General features: G+C 37.2%; 1 protein-coding gene across 2 annotated transcripts in view; it reads left to right on the forward strand.

Annotated features, from left to right (window-relative positions):
- The first annotated feature begins 5,812 nt into the window (after positions 1-5,812).
- Positions 5,813-24,451, forward strand: part of cyth2 (cytohesin 2) — a 51,544-nt gene continuing 32,905 nt past the window's right edge. The window contains exons 1-2 of one of the 2 annotated variants that reach the window (XM_039741885.1): positions 5,813-5,969; positions 23,304-23,454. In XM_039741885.1, coding sequence (XP_039597819.1) covers positions 5,951-5,969; positions 23,304-23,454 — 170 coding nt within the window. In that variant the 5' untranslated portion in view covers positions 5,813-5,950. The remainder of the gene's footprint in view (positions 5,970-23,303; positions 23,455-24,451) is intronic. The other variant, XM_039741884.1, reaches the window with a different exon arrangement.

Genomic DNA, 24,451 nt, shown 5'->3' on the forward strand with positions numbered 1-24,451 from the left:
CTATCTTAATCTTCTTTATTTATTTATCTGGTTTAGTACAATGCTATATACTGTATACTCTGCCGTTCTTTCTTAAACTCTGTGAAGTGTCTTCAGCATGGGAAAGGCGCTATATAAATAAAATGTATTATTATTATTATTATTATTAATAAATTAAATTCTTTCACCAGGATAGATTTACCTGATTTATATAAAATAATTTCTCAACTGAGACCTTCCACCTGCATCCTTGACCCAATACCAACAAGTTTTTTCAAAGAAGTATCCGGCATGCTAATTGATAATATTCTTGACATTGTAAACTCGTCATTAGATACGGGGATCTTCCCAGACTGTCTTAAGACTGCTGTTGTTAAACCCCTGCTCAAGAAAAATAATCTTGACTCCTCTGCTTTTGAAAATTTTAGACCTATTTCTAACCTGCCTTTCTTAAGTAAAATCCTAGAAAAGGCAGTCATTAGGCAGCTAAATGATTATTTGAATAAACCTGCTATTCTTGATACTTTTCAGTCAGGCTTCAGAACAAATCACAGTACAGAAACTGCACTTGTTAAAGTAGTAAATGACTTGCGGGTAAATGCAGACAGAGGCCATTTATCTGTTCTCATCCTCTTAGATCTGAGTGCCCCATTTGACACCATTGATCACAATATTCTTAGAAATCGCCTCCGTCAGTGGGTGGGCCTCTCTGGCAGTGTCTTAAATTTGTTTGAGTCCTACCTGGCAGGTAGAAAATTCTTTGTTAGTTGTGGTAATTATACTTCAAAGACACATGATATTCTACATGGTGTTCCACGAGGCTCTATCTTGGGTCCGCTGCTTTTTTCGATTAACATGCTTCCGTTAGGTCAGATTATCTCAAAGCATAATGTGAGCTACTACAGTTATGCTGATGACACACAACTGTACCTCCGCCTGATGATCCCAACTCTCTTGTTTCACTGACAGAATGTCTTACTTGTGTTTTTGAAAGGATGAGTAGTAATTTTCTCAAACTAAATAAGGAGAAAACAGAAATCTTAGTGATTGGCAAAAATGGATATAATGAGGGTATTAGAAATAAACTTGATGGTCAAGTTGGAGGTAAAGAATTTAGGGGTCACTATTGACTCTGACCTGAATTTTAAATCACATATTAATCAGATTACCGCGACAGCATTTTTTCAGTTAAGATATATAACAAAAGTTAGACCTCTTGCTGAAAAATTAGTTCACACTTTTGTTTTTAGTTGACTAGATTACTGTAATGCTCTCCTCTCAGGACTACCCAAAAAAGACATCAAATGATTGCAATGAGTGCAGAATACAGCTACTAGAATCTTAACTAGAAAAAGAAAATCCGAGCACATCACACCAGTCTTAGCGTCAGTACATTGGTTACCCATGCTATTTAGAATTGATTTTAAAATACTGTTTATGCTTTACAAAGCCTTAAACAATCTCACTTCATCTTATTTCGGAATGTCTTTCACCTTACACTCCAAATCGTAACCTTAGATCTTCAAATGAGTGTCTGCTTATAATTCCAAGAGCTAAACTTAAAAGAAGTGGTGAGGTGGCCTTCTGCTGTTATGCAACTAAAATCTGGAATAGTTTACCAATAGAAATTGGCCAGGCTAATTACAGTGCAGCACTTTAAGAAACTGCTAAAAACACATTATTTTTACATGGCTTTCTCATAGCTTCGTTTTAGTTTAATCCTGATACTCTGTATATGCATTTAATTAACATGATTATTCCTGGTGGCTCCAAAATCCGTACTAACCCCTACTCTCTCTTCTGTTCTTTTTCCGGTTTTCTGGGGAGGCGACCTGCGCCACCACCACCTGATCAATGCACCGTGGTATCCCTACATTAATGGATTAAAGGCCAGAAATCCATATGACCGTCACCATCAAGTTCTTCCATGTGAATCCTGAATACCATGAGGACTGAATGAGGTCATTGATGTTAGGTAGAATGCCTAGAGGGGGCTGGGTGGTCTGGTGGTCTTGTGGCCTCGGAACCCCTACATATTTTTTTTTCCTCCAGCTGTCTGGAGTTTTTTTTTCTGTCCTCCCTGACCATCAGACCTTACTTTTATTCTATCTTAATAAGTGTTCCCTAATTGTAATTATTATTTATTTGTCTTTTTTCTTTTTCTTCTTCTTCATCCTGTAAAGCGCTTTGAGCTACATCATTTATATGAAAATATGCTATAGAACTACATGTTGTTGTTATATGTTATATGACAAAATGAAGACAGCACTGCACATGGGTAAGTGTGCATGCAACAACTCTTTATTGACACAGTATTCCTGTTTTGTAAAAAAAAGCGCACAAAAGACAGAATGAACTGTCTCAAGGCTCTGCAGATGTCACAATCATCCCCTTCTCTAACACAAATTTCCTCCCTCACAAGAAATAATCTTAAAATTAAAAACAGGAACAAGAGAACTAGAACAGTTTGTTCTTTTTTGTTTTTTTATTGTTTTTACTAAAAGGGATTATTCTTAATTATGAAAAGTTAAAAGTCAGTGACATAGTCCCTTACATAGTCAGGACATGATCGAGTTCTAACAGGTCGAGGAAAAATGCAAGTGGTGGCTCTGGCAGAGCTGAAGGGGGCAAAGTAGACTTCCTCTAAGCAGTTCAGGTCTAAATTGCTTTCAATTTCAGCATTGACTGGTGGGGACACTTTTCAGAGGAGACTTGCATGCCACTGCAGCTTGTGGTCAGAAACTGTGTGGTCACATAGTCAATGATTTTGGAACACTCATCCTATGCTTCTTATCAAAGTGTGACTTCATCTTTTGCTGGTGTTTGGAGCATATCGGTGAGGCACTGAGGAAATGTGAGCTGCCTGGGGGCTGTAAATGATTAATGGCCTAACATAAGACATGCGGGAGAGCTGCCTGTACTGGAGTGATGTGCTAGTCTGTAATGGAAAAGAATATAGAAAAGGGCAGTTTGAGCCCCAATGTCATTTTGTAATGTCTGGTTCAACCTTCCTATTCCCTCATTTCCCTGGAGATGATACAGAGCTGTCCGAATGACGAATACCCCAGGTGGCTATGAAAGAAGACACCACTGTTGACACGAACCGGGGCTCATTGTCAGTGGTGATAGCAGAGGGCAGACCCCAGCATGCAAACAAGAAAGTCCAATAACTCTGTCACTGTACCTGTTGTGACAGATCCTGTAGACAACCACATGGAGTAAAGATCATAGATCACAATCAGAAAGTGTTGGGGGTGTTGAACTCCATTGAACTTCCCACTAATATCCACCTTGCTTCCAAAGCCAATATGGCCACATCATAGGCTGTATAGAGGGTGTAAAATGATGTGAAACTAGATTGTAATTAAGTTAAAATCTCAAATGTGAACAGTAAAAAGTGCAGTAAGTTAAAGTGAGTGTGCAATGCGTTTCAGGTTTAAATGTTTGTTGGCATGTCATTGTTCAGGATCCTGATGGCCTGAGGGGAAAAGCCCCATTAGAGTCTCTCGGTCTTTGCCATTAGGCTGCGCAAGCCGCTTGCCTGACTTGAGCAGCCTGAACAGTCTGGTGCTGGGGTGGGTACATTTATCGAAATTCAGTATGAGGTGATGAGAAGCTAATATTTTGAATACTCTGTGAAGGCATTCATAATGGGCTGCTGGGTCTGGGCCAGGCAAAACTTGTCTGAAGAAGGGGCCCGAGTTGCTTCGAAAGCTTGCATGTTGTAATGTGTTCAGTTAGCCAATAAAAGGTGTCATTTTGCTTGACTTCTCATTGCATCCATAATGGTTAACACACCCTACCACTACAGCTTATGCTGTTGCAATTATTTGTTAATGCTTACAGAAAATGTTGCAGAGCCTTGTGCAATGACCCAATAGCTCTAAAACTGACTATAAATAAATCCAGCCATCATTTTCTGTTTCTTAGTCTGTGTAGGAAAGTTGTATTCAAACGCAAAAGAAGAGGATACAAGGCAAGAAACAACCCTGACCCTCATGGGCACACGGACACTCTCTAGACCACAATAAGCCAGTTCAGATTTTCCATACAGTGTATCAAAGAACTGTGGAAAAAAACATGAAGAAAACGTGGGTTCCAAAGTGGTGACAAAAGGTTAAAAATGAACAGGGGTTCAAAATCTGTGTAGGGACAACGCAACCCGCTGGTGAAATACCACACATACTGTAATCATCCTATATACTGTAAACAGGTTACCGTTTCAACAGAAACTTTTGGTGAAAGTAAAAGTGGGCAGATTTCTGGTAAACAGGTTACCTAAAAGACGGTGCTGTAAACATTTTATGAGGAGGTACAAGTGGTTTTCATGTTCAGTTCTGGAGTACCTGTGGTTATCAATTTTCTTTCCAGCCAGTTTAACATATCAGTATGTCACTATTACTACTACTATTAGTGCTACTTTATCCAGCTGTTTGATTCACAGACTTTTTTCTTCATTCATTAAAATATTCTAGTATAATAATTACAAATAAAAGATTAAAAAAAATGTTTATGTTTTGCCATAGTGTTAAATGCTTAACTTTCTTTTGCCATATTCTTCTTAATTCACCTGTCTCAGTGAAGTTTGCTTTCCTACGTTTATCCAAATACTGACACTTGGTTAGGCGCAGTGAAGACACAAGTGCCAATATCCTATTAAAAACAGTTTCTAATCCCTCAGACAATTTACTTCTACATCATGTGCATATGTCAGTAATAGCATACCAAATCAAAACAGAAAGGACGGTTTAATTTATAAATACTTTTAAAAGAGTCATGTTGCCACAAAAGTAACAGACTTGGAAAATGCTATTGTTGTTTTATGTCATCTTACAAAGTGATACAAACTTCAGCAAACAAGAAAATACCATTCTGTCCATCAAGCTTGATTGGTTAGCTAATGGCTAAGAACTCATCCATATACAGTTTTCAAAGCTGTTAACTTTTTTTGGTGTCACCTTTTTGTGTTAAGATTTGCTTTCTATCTAATCTGTTCAATGCATTTTCCTTTAATTTCCACTGGTTTACACCAGAATGTAATTCAGTATTTAACTGTAAACCTTCCGCTGGATCAGCTTTGCCAATGTCTTTTAAAAATTCTGAAGACCTGTTCCGTAAATGGCAAGGCTCTTACTTTTGCATTTCATGTTTCCCTAACCAGAATTTCATGGGTAGGATGAAACTCTCTTAAAATGTTGTTTATGTGAGAAATACACATTTACGAGTAATGTTGACCTTATCCTATGATTTATGTTGATGGGAACTGTAGTGGCAAATCTTACTACATTTTGCATGTGGACTGCAAACGTTTGTAAAACATAACTCATTTTTTCTCAGTAAATTTAACATTGTGATTGCACTACTATTATTTCGCGGTAGTTACTTAACAGAGATAGCCGTTAATATGATGCCCCCGTTACCTAGAGTTTTATTTATTCTACGTCTTCTTACGTGTATGGATAGTATTTATGACCCGCATCTAAAAGCTGTCAATTTCTAATCCCGCCGTATTCCGCTCTTAATACAAAACCTCATCAGCCGACTAGTACTGCCAAGATGGCGGAATATACACATTCCAAGAAGAATTCCTAAACTTCCTGTTCCAGATGCCTTTAACTCTCCATCTCAACCGCGAATGATCATTTGGCCACGTACTGCCGAAACTTTTGCATCAGAGCTGGGTAACAGTGTCTGGCCTTAGCCGGATGCAAATTGACAGTTCCTTCGACCGATGAGCTCATCCCAAAAGAATTCCCTTTACCAAGATGTCTTCCTTTGAGCTTCAACGGGCAGCGCAGGCACTTCACACACGCGCGCATGCGTCTTCCCTTTACAAAAATGGCGGCACCTCCCATTTCCAAAGGGATGGGCGGATTCCCGCAGCTCTTTGTTTTGTCCGTGTTCGCCGTCAAACGGCGAATAAAGTTGTGTGGCTGTTGAATCCGCAGTGACTCCCGAATAGGAAACAGCAATGGAGGATTTAGATTATAGTAAGTACTGTTTTACTATCATTATTACTCTACTCCCAATTAAGTGACAGTATCCTTAAGGAAACAAAAGAGGTATTTGGCTGTTCAGTTTGGTGAAACATTTGTGTAGAATGCGACGCTGAGAGAGAGATCACCGGTGATGAGAAATGGTTCCAGCGATGCTTTCTATTATCTTAATCATCAATGCAAATTTTGCCTCGTCTTTATTACTAAAAATAAAATATTTAGTTCTCTGGCGTTAATCATTTGTTAGTGAGCGTGAGGCTCATTAGAGGAGAGCATTCGGGTTTTCGGCACCATTGGTATGCCTTTTCGTTCTGGGGTATTGATTATTGGTAGGCTACTGTGTCTTTTTTTTTGTTAAAGCTATTGCAGTAAAATCCTATATTGATTATTAAATTGTCAAAAGTGCACAGTTTCATAAAGTGTTTGCTGTGTATTATTTTAATTTGGATAATTACGCGACGAACATTCCACTTTTACATTTACGCAGGTCGTGATATGTGTAGAGCGCATCATTGTAAATAAGTGATGAGAATGGGCATTATTCCGGCACGGTACTCGAGGAATATAAAGAATCAACAACACATATCATATATATGTTATTATCTGCGACAGTTTTCTCCAAAACTTCTAATGTTAATTAAAACAAGTAATCAATTTGTCATGCCGACTTGAATACAATTTGGATACATGGTGTGTGTTCACCGGTAACTCAGCCACGTATCGGTTAGACATGATGGATTAGATAATCCGTCAGGTCATAGCATTTATTAATAGAGATAAAAAAGTAAAAGTGTAATAAACTCAAAGTGAGTCGTTTATGCATGTTCGTCAATAATAGTTTTCATAAGATTTTAAGGAAATTATACAACGTGGTGTTGGTTAAATGGTATCGATGTGTGTTTTCAACTGCAGTGTAAAATCGAATCATAGGGAGGTAATGTGGTGCAGTGGTTAGTTTCAGAGTTCTGGATTTGTGTGTCAGCCCTGCCTGCTAACATAACCCCCCAACCCCATTGAAAGGTGTGTGGCAGCTCTATACTTGGCACGTGTATACAGTTGGGGTGAAATTGTGTCTTGCTACTGTTGTGTTGACTTGTAAATGTTAATTTATTGTGAAGGTACTTGTTATGAAAGGTGCTGTATAACATTGTTTAAATGAAGTTATTAAAATAATGTTCCTATCCTCCTTGATGCACTTGAAGTACAATAAACAACATTTATAAACTATACAGAGAAAAGCCAAGCAAAGTGACACCTTTTATTGGCTAACTTAAAAGATTACAAGTTGCGTTGCAGCTGAGTTGCCTCGAAAGCTTGCATATTGTAATCCTTTTAGTTAGCCAATAAAAGGTGTCATTTTCCTTGGCTTTTCTCTACATTCATAATGGCTAACATGGTACAACACCCTAGTACTATAAACTATACAGTGAAGCTTCAATGAGTAGAGCTTACTCACCAACTAATGTGCAGTATTTGTGTGAATCTGCGTATACCAGCAATTTCACTTTCCTTCTGAATTTGGATAAATGATTTTTTTTTTTTTTTGGAGTTTTATGTTACTGAATAATATATTCCAGACATCTTTTACTGTTAAATTCATGCAGTATATATTTTAGCTTTTTAACAAGTTAAATTGTCTTGGTTGGAAACTGGTACCTTTACTACTTGAATAAATAACTTCAGTAGGTTAGAAGCCTCTGTTTATTGTATAGGATGTACATTTAAAAAATATGTGGCTGAAAAAGTGTTGGATAAGACTGGCACTGTATAAAAAAGATTTAAATAGACATTTTATAATTTTTTTATAATTAAATCACCTCATAATTCTAAAATTATTTGCAACACAATTGTATATTAATGAAAGTTTGTGCAAATATAAAACAAATGCACAGTTTGTTTTATGCTACATCAATATTAATGTTTTGCACGGTTTGATGCCCACCAGTGTTTACTAATCAATGTGTCCCTGCCTGTGTGCTGGTAATTTTGTAACTGTGTTAAGCTGAAGCTTGGGGGAGAAGTATAATGCATTTTTTTTTTTTTGCCTGTCAGAGTTGTATACATTTCTAGAAATTATTCAGACTGACAGTTTGAAACAACTAGCTTGGAGAATAAAATTTTTCAGTCATATCAAGTTGCATAACTGCGGTGGGCTGGCGCCCTGCCCGGGGTTTGTTTCCTGCCTTGCGCCCTGTGTTGGCTGGGATTGGCTCCAGCAGACCCCCCCCATGACCCTGTAGTTGGGATATAGCGGATTGGATAATGGATGGGTGGATGGATCAAGTTTAAATTGTTATTATGTAAGTGATAAGGTTAGTGTTAGCAAAATTTTGAGAATTTAAGAAATTAACATGTTATCACATTTGATCAAACCATTATAATGTAAATGTTTTTAGTTGAATAAGCAACTTACAACTAAATCTATAATCGACCAAGGACAATGTGTTTTTTGAATGCTGGTTTTCTATAGTGTAAGACCTCCTAGACACATTTTCAGAGAAGTCCTTCTGCATTTTGCTTAGGCTGGAGAGATTACATTAGTAAGTTTTTAAATCCCAATAGTTGGAAAAGACATAATTAAAGTTGCATTATGTGGTCTAGTACTGGATAAAATTTTCTGTGTTAATAAGCATGGCGTGTCTAAAATGTGTGTTGTATTGTACTTATCGTGGGCATTCTGACTAAATGCAGCTAAATGCAGCTTTAAGGCTGTTAGCATACAAATCTTTTGTATTTGTATTGTTTCAGATAATTGTGTTTCTGTTTTCAAATCCATGATAAAAACCCTTTTTTTTTAACAAGAACATTGCTGTCCACTACTGCATCTCTCTGAGACAGAAACAAATTCTGTATACAAGAAGAATTATCTGCATTGACCAGATATAGCAGGTCACCACGACAAATGTTTATATTCAGTGCATTCGGGAATCCTGTGTAGCAGTTTCCAAAGCCACAATCTTCATTTGGATGTTAATGTATAGTGTAATGCTGCACACTCAAAAGAGCCCCAATGAACTCTTGATCCCACATACCAGAAATGTATTGAATTAATGAAGCCAATATGATTGTTGTTCCAAATATTCATGAATCAGCAAGGTTTGAAAATGTTAGTAATTCCCACAAGTTCTAAATTTGTAATGCTCTTTCTTACTTGTTGCAATAATAGTCAGTCAATAGCTATTTTTAAATTGCTATTTTATAGTTTTGGCAAATTTGTTACTTCGGAATAGATGTATTTTTTTTAATGGTTAATGGTTGTATGCATAGGTTGTCACCTTCCTGTTGCAGTTGCTCTTGACTGGAACCCATAGCTGTGGAATACGGCAATTGGCTGTTTGGTGGAGTTTGACAAGTGTGCGTCAGAAGTCGAGGACATGGGGTTGGAAACTTCCCTATATACTTTGGACCATCCAATGGGATTAGTTTTATACCTGGAGGTGGTATAAAATCAGTGCTTGAAATGGGGTAGTGTCATACCTGGTACTCTGCATAGGAATTTCTTTTAGTTCAGACCACCTTAACAGCTCCCACCAACGACTCAGACAGGACTTAAATTAGGACACAAATTAAGGGGTAGTGAAGTCACATTCAGGTTTTTATTTGACATACCGACAACTGCCAATTAGTGTCTGTGTTGAAAAATTTAAAAGAAATGTGCAATCATCAACTCTTTAAAATGTTTATTGTGGGCTGATTGCTTTTAAACCTGAATCTGAAAAGTAAAAATCGGTGACACACATAAACAGATTGCAAACAATGTTTAAAGATAACTTGAACATTATGAAAATTTTCTGTAGAAAGTTGTTCTGTAACACTGACAAGAAGGACAATCCAATAGAAAAATCAGGATCTTGTAGGACTACTTATTCTATGATGCCACAATTCTGTTTTACATTCTCTTCAGATCTTCCAAAATGCTTGATTTTGGCAACAGTTAATGGTAATTTCAAAGCAAACATGTTTACTGACAAACTACTAATAACTATTATCATTCTTAAACCTGCTTACTCCAGTATAGAAAAATGGAGAACATTCAAACTCCACATAGATAATCAAGTGCTGGATTTGAATCTGTTATGCTGGAGCAGTAAAACGGCAGTGATAATGAGTTTGCACTACTGTGCTGCCTACACTACAAATGTGTTAACTGTATTTTAACTAAATATCTCAAATTTCTTAACCGCTTTCAAGCCTTATTTTGATTGCTCAACTCTCTTAAAGCCGCAAAAAATTTGTCGTTTAACAGGAAAAACAGTAGGGTATGGATTAACAAATAAAAATACTTATTTTTCTCAGCATATTTTGTACTCTCTAGATTTTTTTAATCATTGTACTGATGCAATGTTTCCTGAATAAGTCTATGTTTTTAAGCCAGAGCATGAATGTAAATCTGTACATGCAGAAGCAAAGAATTATTTAAAGTTAAAATTGCAGAAATAACAAGTTATTTGAATGGCTGGTTGAAAACTTTATTTACTCGGCTTTATTACCTATTTTATAACTACTGTAAATATCAGAATAAGTTGTCACATTAAAATATGACGTCCAGAATATTAAAATCAATTGATTTTTTTTTTTTAAACAGTAGGACTTTTAACCCAACCCACACACTTTTCACTTTGTATTACATTTAAGGGGGGAACCCATCCCCTCATTTCAAAAGTGAATTTTAAGCCCTGCTCAGGAGATCTACAGCGAGATTCCAACTCATTTCTGCTAACGGCCTTTAACAGCCATCCTAAACATTCAATGGCTGTACTAAGGGTTCTTTTGGTTTACTGTCTCAGTAACTACAGGCTTTCACTAAGATGACAGTAAGATACATTTGTCTGAGAGTAAAAATGTTTCAAGTCGGGATAGGTCAAACTGATATTGCATATGGACCGTATCATAGACTGTGCATGTGTTTTAGCTTTGTTTAGCTGTCAGGAACTTGGTTATCACTAATGCAAAGTTTAACGGAGATATTATGAAATAAACGTGTGTGTGTATATATATATGTATATGTATATGTATAATTATAATGTATTATATATATAAAATATAGTAATAAAAGGCAAAGCCCTCACTCACTTATCACTAATTCTCCAACTTCCCGTGTAGGTAGAAGGCTGAAATTTGGCAGGCTTATTCCTTACAGCTTACTTGTCAAAAGTTAAGCAGGTTTCATTTCGAAATTGTACACGTAACGGTCGACAACGTCCGCCATGTTGAACTTTCTTATTTATGGCCCCATCTTCACGAAATTTGTTAGGTGGCTTCCCTACGCTAACCAAAACTGATGTACGTATTTCTTTCAGTGGTATGATGCCACTGTCGGCCGTCATATTGAACTTTTCAAGGGCCTTTGTTACTTATGGGCCCATCTTCAAGAAATTTGGTACGCGGGTTCCCAACACTAACTGAATCCTACTTACGTACATATATACGTCCATAGCCTGCAGCTCGGTCACCGTGTGAGGCGGCGTTGGGTCCCCCATCCCAACACCTCCCACGTTGTTGGCTGCCTGCCTATATAAGGCTGTCCGTTGCTCCAGTCTCTACATTCCCTTCCTTGCTTCGCCACGGGATTCACGTATCCCTGCTGATAACTACAGCATTTTTATTTATCCACGGCTTCTCCGCTGTTTTATTGTTCATTTTTTACGATTATAGTTATTGTGTAGGCATTTTAGACTTACTTTACATTGTTCAGGTACCCATTTTCTTTATCATTCCAACCGTACCCCCATTAACATGTCTATCGAGGTGATCATCGATCAAAGAACTGTCACTTACTGAGTGGTTTCCATGCCTAGAGATGGCACCTGCCTTTTCCATTCTCTGTGTTACATATTGCACGGCCATATCAGGCTCACTCTTGATATCCAGAGGAACATTGTGTCTTATGTATTGAATGACTGGGACAGGTTCAAGGTGTGGACTGATGACGGTACAGGAGATAATTATACTACACAGGAGCACTATAAGAATGAAATGCTTAAGCCCTTCATCTATGGTTCTGCGAGTTGATGGCTTCCGCTGAATTGTTCGGTTGTCGCTTTCAAGTGTACCGAAATGGCAAAATATTTTACACCTTTCGACAACCGCCAATGCCTCTTAAACATCTTGGGTTCACAGGTGACGATTTAAGTAATGGGCACTTTGATGTTTATGGATGTTTAAACTCTCAAAAGCTGGATTTGAAGTTATCGATGAAACCGGTTGTATGCTTACAACGCTTGACAGTTGCAGAATGTCACTTCAACACAAGTCTTACAAATACTGTCGTAATTGAAACAAACCATGAAACTCAAACCGATTATGACAGCAACAATCCAAGCTGTGAGATTTGAAACAAGATTACTGTTCACATGGCCAACTGTACGTTGCATGATCAAGAGTAAGCTCAGTGCACAGCTTGGTCATATTACAACCGGAGGGCCGAACTCACAATGTGGTATACAAAGATATCCTTAAATAATAATTATTTGCATATTTTCCCTCAGTTTAAGAAGGTTTAATTTTCTTCTTAAAAATTTTAAGGAAGTACTTTGCCGCTGCGAAGAACGGGTATTTTGCTAGTATAATATAATATTAAAGCGTATGTTAGCTTGTGTGTATGTGTGTGTGTATTTTTTTTTTTTAAGTTCTGTTCTTCCTTAGTCAGTGCTGGGAATGGAAGCCTATGAACCCCTCATTGGAATGCAAAGAGTATTGCAGCCTACTTCCTAACATTTTTCCAGATATTACACTTGCACATGCACAAAAAAAATTAGGGAATAAGTTTGGTATTTTTTTTTAATTCAGGTTATTTCTTCACAATCATGGTACATATTAATTTGCCACATAAAACTCTGTGCTAAATTGAAGAATTTTTTTTATACATTTTAAAGGTATTTTCTTTGTTCTTGCATCTTACAATGGAGCTGTATAAAACCCCACATCCATACGTAATAGAAAAATTCTTAAAATTTACCAAAATGTGCACTTTGACGTGGCAATGGTTTAGATTTAAGAAAATATTCCTTCCGTTTTTGAGGCATATTTATAATAACTATAAAAATTATTTTATCACAGGTTCTTGGTCCTATATTCTTGAGATAAGTGTATGTTGTTTGTTTGTTTGTTTGTGTGCTTCCAGTAGTTGTGGAGTTATGACAATGCAATGCCCCAATCTCCATCCCATTACATTCTGTGTTATTTTTACAAACATACAAAGTGAGATGCAAGGTAGTGTAGTGAAAATAGCACCAGTGAGTTTCATTGTACTGTATTTTGTATACATAACAATAAATGTGAACTGAACTGGATTACACCGCATTATACTTTCAATAAAAGCCTTAGATTTTTTTTAAAGAGCCAAGCTGTGTTGTGTCTTGCACATGCATGATCCAAAAAACTCTAAAAAAGGCAGTGAGTGAGTGTAGAGCAGATTGAAACACTATCAACAAATTGCCTTTTTTTCTTACATTTAGGGTTTATGTTGCTGATGACATGTAATAAATACACTGAACCAAATTTTTTTGAGGGAGTAAATTCATTGATCCTCATTTCAGGCAACCTGTAAATTCATGCAGACTCTATGTAGGACCTGATGCCGTGGGGGAAGGAATGTCAGCCCACTATGTGTATGTCAAAACATCTGTACTTACTAAGTTTCATCCTGTTTAAACTAAAACTTTAAAATAATCAATTATCTGTCCCTTGCAGTATAAGTGTGTGTGTGTGTGCTTGCCCTGCGATGGACTGACACCTTGTCCAGGGATTATTTCAGTCTTGGGTCTGATGCTTGCTTGGACAGACACCAGTTAGACTGCAACCTAGCCCTGGATAAGTGGGTTAGGGCTTGAAGTGGCGCAGTATGCCCTGATACCTTGTATTGACTTTGTCCTCATCAAGCACTGGATGTATGCCTGTAATGTCTGTTAGGCTTTTGTCACTCATTCCCTTCTGTATGAGTTCTCTCTCACTGAAGGTCTTGTATGTTTTATCAATTCAAATGGAGCAGGCAGTATTTTACCTATAGTAAAGAATATATGTGATCATTATTGTCTAGATGTTTATAGAGTACAGAGAGAGAAAGATGAACAGGGAAGGTGGTGAAGATATGAGGCACATAGCCAGTCTCCTTTTAAAATTCTGAATCTCACAATAATGGTTTGCTTTTTGTTTTTTACCTTCTTAAAATAACATGTATATGCTGTTTTGCAATATATGTACAACTAGGTGTGCAGTCTTTGGGACAGCAACAACCTGAAGACTTCCTAGCTGTTTTACTATGTTTGTGAACTTGGAGAGATGTCAGCTAAACTGTTAAGAATTACCCAGGGCAGAATCCGTGGACCCACCTTGTGCTTGCTACCCCACTGGCTTTCGTAAAAAGACACTGGTGATACCATATCATGGCTGTATCACTGGCATATGAGTCCTATTAATCTTTGTCTTGAGAAAATACCTCCAGATAGACTATGTTTTTATTGAAAGCTTCAAGCCTTGCCCTTCATTGCTGAGGTGTTTCACTTGAATGTTGTTGAGCTTCATTGTTTGCTTCCTTTCAGTGTTGTCTTTCATCCGTGTCATTAGCATGACGTAGTTGTTGCATGGCAGCGTTTGCTGTACACGTGTCTTTCTTAGTGAGTTGCATGCATATGCTATCTAGTGGCTGTGGTTGAGCGTAAGCAGAGCAGACTGCTCCATACATATACACACACGTCTTTTGTTTATGCATGTCTAATGTCAAGGTGGAGATCAATACCTAATCACATTTTTGGCTTGAAAAAATCAACATATTTCGTAAATTTTAAGGCTTTTTCTATCACATATGGACACAATTCCACATAGCCGTTTTTGTAATGGGGGGGGGGATTAAATTTAAAAACAAGGGGTGGATTTCAGACGTTGGGGGAGTGGTTGTAGAAGAAATCAAGCATTAATTAAAGAAACAAACTTATCCTCTACTAGGACAGGTTTGATAAACCTCTTTGAGCCAGTAACCATGCAAGAAGAAATCTCTTCAATGCATCTTTATCTTTTCAGCAAATGCCAAAAAGGGAGCATTTGTCACAGTCGTCTGTTACAAAATGATCAAAAGTCAGGGCAGAGGTCCGTTTTATAAACAACTGAATTTGCATAACAGTACTGTATTAATGCTTGCATATCCTACTTTGTTTAATTAAAAGACATGAAGTGCTTTAGCATAGAGCACAACCAGCCTAAAATAAGTCTTTCTCAATTATACTGTTATTCTTCAATACGTCTTAAATTTAGCTCTTATTCTGTTAAGAAAAGTACCAAGTAGCAAATCTTGTTAGGTGCATGAAGGAACATTACACTTCCCAGTTTCTTAAACTATCCACGTGGAATATTCTTGTTTACTTAACCATTTCAGTAGTACTTTCATGGCATTTCTAAAACAAATGATTATATATTTCATTGTGCAATGCAAACCAAAATACTTAACTACTGTTACCTCCAGGTTATTCTCTCACAGAGTAGGTGTCAAGAACTCCGTTTAGAAAGCACTTTGATATTTATAATTTAGGCACTTTTTAAATGTCATAACTTATTCTTTCTAGTGTTTACAGTAGTTTATACAATTTTAAGTAGTTATTATCCAGTTTTTCTGATACTTTATTTCTGCTATTTTAACTTTAAATACTTGTTTCGTTTTGCATGTAGAGATTTCCTCACATATTTAGCCAAAAATCAAGGCTTACCATGTAAAAATTCCATCTGTAGAGTAAAACAGAATAATCTACAGAATGTAAAGTAAATTCTGCTAAGTAAAACAGTCTCATCCAAAAGTATTGGAACAGATTTTAGCAAAAGAATATACTTCAACCTATTTGTAGCCTTCAATTTAAAAACATTCAAGTTTCTTCTAACGTGCAGTTTAAGCAATGGGCATTGCTTTCTATTATTGACTCTTGCCGCACAAGTTGCACAGCTCCACTAAACAGATGAATTCCTCAGCTCCACACTGTAGTCAAGAGCAACTACACCATGTAACTAACATCATTTGTATTTGAGCTTAGCAAAACTCACACAATTAAATTATGAATGAATACATTTTTAATAAATTCGGCAAATCATAACATAGGGATTTTAAAAAAGATGTTATAGATTCCTGTAACAACTTAGAAAGTTTGGCTTACCAAATAAATATGTGTGGGAAATATGTGCCTAAAAACTATTACTTAGTTTATGTGTGATACCTTCAATCTCAAGCTAAATTTCAAGGCAGAGCCTTATTGTAAAATACGAGAACAAACTGACCTTATTAATTGAGAACAAAGTATTGGAACAGCAAGTTCAATTCATTTGTTTTTTGCTGTGCACTGTAGACATTTGGTGTGTGAGATCAAACAATGAATATGAGAGATCAGAGTTTTAGCTTTTTTTTTTTTTTTAAGCTTAAATTAATCCCATATGGGAAATTTATTCCCTGGTATTTACATCTAGATATGTATGTTAAACATAGAACATACCACGTTTTACATCACATCACCCATTTTTTTAAGTGCGCAAAAATATAGCAACAGAATGTTTTCGACTAAATTTAAGTCAAAAATACAAAAACTGTGTCAAGCCTACGACCCATAGACTCCACCAGATTTATTGTTTTTTCATTGGTTACGCCTTTCTGGGCTTTTACTACAGTTTCTTCCTTCAACCTTCTGTTCAGGAGGTGAAATGCAAGTTGAATTGGGTTAAGCACTAGTGATCGACTTGACTAGTCCAAAACCTTCCATTTTCTTCCCCGGATGAAGTCCTTTGTTGAGGTGTCAGTGTGGTTTGGATCATTTCTGCATAATAAAGTTCCTACAAATCAATTTGGATGCATTTCTCCATAGATGGGCAGACATTATGTTTGTGTAGACTACCGAGTTCATTCTGCTACTACCATCATGAGTTACATCATCAATAAAAATGACCAAGTCTGTTTCAGAAGATGCCATGACGCAGCCATGCTTCACAAATAATCTTGAATGTTTAGGATCATGAGCAGATCCTTTCTTTCTCCATACTTTTGAATTCTATCACTTTGGAAGAGGTTAATCTTTGTCTCATCAGTCCTTAAAACTTTGTTCCGAAACAATGGTTGTGGCTCATCTCTGTACTTTTTTGAAAATTCCAATCTGGGTTTTTGATTTTTACTTTTGATAAGTGGTTTGCGTCTTGGAGAACAACAATATAGAGGTCATAATACAAGTCTTCTTCAAACAGTGTACTGTGATATTTCCACTCCTGCTTTTTAGAGCTTGTTCATAATGTTGGTAACTGTTGCTTTGGGGTTTTGCTTTACTGCTCTCACCAGTTGTCTGTCATCAGTTCTTTTTGTTTTCTTTGGATAACCGGTTTGACGCCTCTGCACCAGTGGTTTCCTTCTTTTTCAGGACATTCCAAATTATGGTACTGGCTATGCCCAATGTTTTTCAAATACCTCTTATAGACTTTACTCCTTTACTCAGTTTGAGAATGGCATGCTTTTTTGCCTTAGACATAAGAACAGTAGAACAACATGAAGTCTTAAGTGCCAATGCAGTCTTAACAGGTGAAAGCCAAAGCTTAAACTGAGAGTCGATATCCAGGGATACTTTTGAATAAACAATCAATCATGTATAATACACCAGGGCAATAAGAAACACCTGTCAGCTCGTGATGCTACAATACTTTTGGTCACTAAAAAAAAAATGGATGGTTTAATACAAATTGTGCTGTTTTCTATGTTTAACGTATCTAGATGTAAATTCCAGGAAATAAAAGCTGAAACTTGGATCTCTCTTCTTATACTAATCTTTTGATCTCGCACACAAATGTCTTCAGTGCGTAGCAAAAACAAATTAATTTGCCTTGCTGTTTCAATACTTTTGGAGGGGGCTGTATATATTTTTTGAATTTTTTTTCTTCAATACTGTATTGATTTTCCTGTCCGAGTATGATTTTTGTGTAGCTTTAAGACAGTTGAGCAGTTATACGGCAGTAAGTGTGAATATGGTTAATTTAAGATATTAGTATAGAGTTAACATTTTCACAGCATAGGTGGCACCGTAGTGCACAATAATTTGCATTGCCACAAGCTAGCATCCAGTATGCTAGGTTAATTTCCAGTACCTAATATTCAGCATGGAGTCTGCAGGTTCTCCATGTGCCTCTGTGCTGTTTTCTGGGTAGTTATCATCCTATATTCTCAAAGCTGTGCAGGTTTAGTTAAATGGTCCCAGTGCAAGCATGAGTGTGTGCTTGAGTGCACCCTATGATAAACTGGTACCCTGTCCACGTCCTGTTCCTACTTTGTGCCTAGTGCTGCCAGGATAGGCTCTTGTTCCCTGCTCCTTTGAATTGGATTAAGCGGGTTTGAAAATGACTAGGACTAGTTTTGCTGGTGAACATAATACATTTTTTTTGAGATTGCTATGAATGGTTGAAATACCATAAGACAAAACAAAGGTGCATTGTATTACAATAGGGAACGGCATCCAACAAAGTATGTGCCTTTCTGTTTAGAGTTGGGTGGCTGCCTTAGCAGTGGGTATATCTACTGCCAATTTTCTTGAAAGTTCTCCTTGAGCAGGGCTCTGGGAACAGATTTTTTGGTAAGGGATGCTGCCGTATTCAAAGACTAGAGTACATGCATGAGAAATGAGTTTCCAGGCCTTGCCCCACTGCAGCAACGGTCACTTTTAAATTTATTTAATATAATTAATTAAAAATAGAAACGCAGCAGGCATAGATTTTGCCAGTTTGCAAAATCTTTTGTGAAATCTCTAATAAACTCTGGCAATTTCTTGATTTTTTGTTTAGATTTTAGCAAAAAAATATACTTCAACCTATTTGTAGCCTTCAATTTAAAAACATTCAAGTTTCTTCTAAAGTGCAGTTTAAGCAATGGGCATTGCTTTCTATTATTGACTCTTGCCGCACAAGTTGCACAGCTCCACTAAACAGATGAATTCCTCAGCTCCACACTGTAGTCAAGAGCAACTACACCATGTAACTAACATCATTTGTATTTGAGCTTAGCAAAACTCACACAATTAAATTATGAATGAATACATTTTTAATAAATTCGGCAAATCATAACATAGGGATTTTAAAAAAGATGTTATAGATTCCTGTAACAACTTAGAAAGTTTGGCTTACCAAATAAATGTGTGGGAAATATGTGCCTAAAAATGATAACTTGTAGCTATTACTTAGTTTATGTGTGAAACCTTCAATCTCAAGCTAAATTTCAAGGCAGAGCCTTATTGTAAAATACGAGAACAAACTGCTTTTAAAAGTTATATATAAAAAAAAAACTTCACTAAAGCATAGTTTCATGTGATCAATTAATGTATTATCAAGATTCTTTAGAAGTAACTAGACTTGAAAAATACCAAACTGTAATTAAGATTGTAAATTATGGGTGTGAATGTACTTTAGCGTATTTTGTCAGCCCAAGTGTGTCATGAATGGTTAGTTACTGCCTTGAGCCTAATGCTGTCAGGATACACTAAAGTTGCCCCAGTTCTCTTTTTTGGAATAAATACTTTTTGTAAAATGAATGAGTAAATTAAATTGCATTATATGTTTTTCTGGCATAGCTGGAAAATGTTTCACTTGCAGTGCTGAAAGTGATAAGAATAATGGCATCGCTTGTCTGCATAAAGAAGTTACTTATGTCAGGGTATTTGAACTTTTTTCACTTTTTTGTTTGTGTGTGAAATAAATGACTTGGGCAGACATTAAGACTTCAAGTGATACCAGTGACCAGTGGTATATTTAGTGAAATTTGTTGGAATACTTTGAGATTTAATATAACCAGTTTCTGTAATTCCTGATGTATACCAAGAGAGATTTTAGCTTGAGTGTGTCCAGAATATAATGAGAAGTCCTTGTTCTAGGAACCCAAGTGTGAAAGAATTAACAGTAGTACTGATGATGTTATCTGTAGAGGGTGTAATTGATAGTGTTGCTGCCTCAGACCTTCAGAAGCCTTACACTAGTTCCGCCTGAATCAGTAAGCGCATGAATCAGGATACTTTCATTTACAATGACACTCAATTGATTTTGTAACAAAACTTATAAAATAAAGTTTACCTACAAATCTCTTTGTCAGTTGTCCAACATTTACAGCTGTGGAATTTATTTACACTAGCCAACCCGCGGCGTAGCATGCGCCGCATAATTTATTTATTGATGGGTGAACACTTCTTGAAAGACACAGCTGTCCAAATGGGGTGGGTTTGAGGATACGACTGTGAGTGAATGAAAAGATGGAACTCTGGAGAGAGTAACATACAATTGTCTGTGACTGAAAACTGGTTTTGGCAGATAAAGTCGTATCTTTTTGAACGTTTGGCCCTGTGCCTTATTAATTGTCATTGCAAAGGCCAATCTAACAGGAAATTGTCTGACAAATTTGAATCTGATGGGGTCAGGGAAATCCGGGGAATAAGGACAGTTTGTGAGGTAGCAGCTGCGATAGTTTTATACTCCAGTACATTCCATGACTAAGAACAACGAACGGATAGAACATCGCCGAAGTTATCCCAATGTTGGCAAGCAAAGGTTAACAAATGGTTAAGAAATTCGAGAGCAACAGTTTCGTCAATGACATTTTTCCAGAAAAAACCAACTGATAGAAACAAACGGTTACCTGATGCAGGAATTTGTATATCATTGAAAGAAGTGTTGTTTCCATGAAATACATTTGAAGCGGTGGCCATGGTAGGCAAATGAACAGTCAACGTGGCTCACAGCTGCATGTGGACTGTAGCACAGACCAAAGCGAGTGTGGATGTGTTTGGTGAGGTGTTGCGTGCGGGCACGCTTCGAGAGCGAGGGTGGATGCTGGAGGAGTGTTAGACTTGGCGGGCGGGGCTCTGTCGTGTGTATCCCATGACGCGGGAAGAGGGTTAGAGTTGGTGGGCGGGGCTCTGTCATGTGTATCTCATGGTCTCTGTCTTGCGTGCCATGGTCGGCTGCTTAGTGAATTACATACAGCTTGTAAGAACAGTCTTTGTTGCTTTTTGTTTTCCAGTTATCTAGCCTAATAGATTGTATGCTGGCTATTACTTGTCTGTGAACCCACCCAGAGTTAGTTCTAGAGCAGTAACAGCCTTAACTCCATCAAGAACTGCAGTCTCAATCACTTCCATTCTCCTCAAATGTGTGCCATATCCCTTTACTGCTTCTGCTAATTTTTTTGTAAGGGGCACCCCATTGTCTTCAGCACTAAACAAGTGCTGCAAATGTAGTTCAAAAATTGAAGGATAAAAATATTTGTATAAAAAGGATAAAAATATTGCAGGGAGCTATCGATCCCTTTGTAGATGGGGAAAGAATTGTGTGTGTTTTGTTTATGCCATGAACATGTCAATAGCTAAAATACCTTTTTTTGTTTTCTCCCGTGATCACGATACAGTGACTTTAGTGGCGTGATACAGTGACATTCAAACAAATTGGTGCTCCTCACATCAAATGCCGAGAGGCATAAGTAATGCTTAACAGTACTTCCAGATATGCTAAGAAACACTGCATGTTCTTCGAGTTGAAATTGAAAGATTACTGCTCAGTAAACTTAACATAAGGAGAATGCGCAGCAGACAGACTGGGTATGGTTATTGAACCCATGATGCTTAGTGCTTAGTACTCTGTTTTGTGCTAACGATGTATATTAATTTCATGTCTTTTACGTACAGATGTAACAGGTAACATAAATGACCAGTCATTGACACCTGTATATAATTAGAATGGCCTGAAACTCCGCTATCAAATAGTAATGAACCTTTAATTGAATGTGGCTTGAAGTAGGTGAGATCTTTGATAAAAGCAGATTAACTCAGTTTTGATGCACTGCTCACTTCGGGATATATGTGTGCAAATTATATATTTTAATAATGAAATATACATTATTATTCTTTATTTGAAAAAAGACACTCATGGGTATGTACAAATGCCATTATTGGTTTTGATTGATTTATGGGTTTATTGCAATGTACACAAACAACTTTGACATATTGCCGTTCTGCTGGCAAGATCTCTCGCATCTTTGGTGGCTGCTGGGTAGTGGCAGAATAATACGTAAGAGACTGATTTCATATTAAATGAAACAAATAAAATCTTAAGTATTCAGTGGCAGTTTGTAAATCATATTTGGTTATTTACTTGTGCCATGTTTAATATTTGTTAGATGTGTTTGGTGCATCATTTTTAGTACAAGTTGATAAGTATAAACGTATAAGGATAAGTGACATGAACTCGAGCTATGCTACTGCCTTGGAGACCAAAACTGCATACAGTACTCCAGATGAGGTCTTACCAGTAGCATAACCTCCTTTGACTTGTACACCACACATTGTGCTATATGACCTAACAATTTATTAGTCGTCTTAATGGATTCCAAACAGTGTTTATAAGTTGATAATGAAAAGTCAACTATGACTCCTAAATTCTTTTCATATGGTGTACTTTCAATTTTCAGACCTCCCTTTATCTATTAAAACCTAAAATTTTTAAAGAAGGGGCCTGAGTTGCCTCGAAAGCTTGCATATTGTAATCTTTCTTAGTTATCCAATAAAAAGTGTCATTTTTCTTAACTTCTCACTGATTCTTACATGCAATACTTTTCATTTACTTACATCATATTTCATCTGCCCAAGCCTATATGCTCTCCAAGACTCTCTGTAATGCTTCAGTGGATTCTAGATTATATGCCTATCCACCTACCTTAGTATCTGCAAATTTAATCAATTTATATTCCTACCCAAATCGCATACTGTATATATGGCAGCTGCCCTACCGTGACCCCTGAGAGAAATCCACTCTTAACATCACTAATTTCAGTTAAGGTTCCTTGCACCACAACCCTTCGCTTCCTGTGGTTTAGCCAATTCTGCACCCATTTACCCATTACACCCTGAATGCACACTTTTTTTAGTTCGATGCCCAGCCCCAAATTGGGTACCTTATCAAAAGCTTTCTGAAAGTTGAGATAATATTGTATGCACCACTTTGATCATATAAAGTACAACTAAGGAAATAATGAGATCAAGTTTAAAAATGATAGTGATGCGCTGAGTCTAAAATTGGTTAGAATAAAAACCTACATCATCCTTCAGAAGTAAACTTGGGAAACGCTGTCCTGAAGGTAATGATTATGTATATTTCCTTCTGCCTCAATGTAGCAATACATGTAATATGTTATAATGAGGTAATTTTCCTTTTGGCTGGTGAGTGTGTGTATGTATGTATGTATATGTATGAGCTCTTAAGCATTTTTCTGTTGTGAATAGATTTTTTAAACAATATATAGGGCATAGGTTTAATGAATCCCTTTTTTTTTTTTTTTGTGCATTTCAGTTCCTGGTGATCTTAGTCCAGAGGAGAAACTGGAATTGGAGGAGATTCGTAGGAGAAAGGGAGTCCTACTTCTGGAGATCCAGAGACTCCGAGATGAGTTGAGAGAGGCTATGATGGAAGTTGAAGGCCTGGAAAATAACACAGAGGGCAGGTGAGCAAGATTTCATCTACAGCAGTAAATGAGGATTGTGACCAGACATTTGGGCGATAGACATATGAGCGCAGACAAAATAGCGCCGATTAAAACGCGGCATCAAAATCGCGCCGACAAAATCGCAAAGTTTCATTAAATATGAATTACTAGTTTAAAGCATATATACAGTAATAATGTTTATTTTAAAAGTCAATATTATGAGACGCGGCATGCCATCAGCACGGCACGCAGATAGTCCTTAAGATCACGCCCTGCATATGTAGGAAGAATTGCAGCAAGACGTCTTGATAGTTGAGCGTATTTAGACTTGCTTGGCTCCCTGACTGCTGGTAATTCCGCTTTGTATATGACGCATTATGCCAACCCTCGACTGAGTTATTTGTTCGCGGCATTCCATCAGCAGTTAAAAGTTATAACCTAGCACATAATATGTACGCGTCCCACTCTCTTGGTCTCTCTTTCGATTTTGTCGGCGCGGGTTTGTTGGCGCTCATTTGTCCGTCGCGGTTTTGTCGGCGCTCATATGTCTACAGTGATCCCTTGCTATATCGTGCTTCGACTTTCGCGGCTTCACTCCATTGCGGATTTTAAATGTAAGCATATCTAAATATATATCACGGATTTTTCGCTGGTTCGCGGATTTCTGCGTACAATGGGTCTTTCAATTTGTTACATGCTTCCTCAGTTAGTTTGCCCAGTTGATTTCATACAAGGGACGCTATTGGCAGATGGCTGAGAAGCTACCCAATCAAAGCATGTATTACTTATTAAATAAAACTCCTCAATGATATACAATATGCTTCCTGCGCGCTGCTTCGCACACTTAAAAGCTCTAACAGCCCGTATTGATTTTTCATTGTTTGCTTTTTTCTGTCTCTCACTCTCTCTCTGAGAAATACAGGCAGATACTTATCCATCATGCAATACCATCAGGGAGGCGTATGATTGGCCCCATTATCTGCTCCTGATGGAGGGGGTGTGAGTAGAGGGGCTA

This window comes from Polypterus senegalus, chromosome 18 (genome assembly GCF_016835505.1).
Source record: "Polypterus senegalus isolate Bchr_013 chromosome 18, ASM1683550v1, whole genome shotgun sequence".
NCBI lineage: Eukaryota > Metazoa > Chordata > Cladistia > Polypteriformes > Polypteridae > Polypterus > Polypterus senegalus.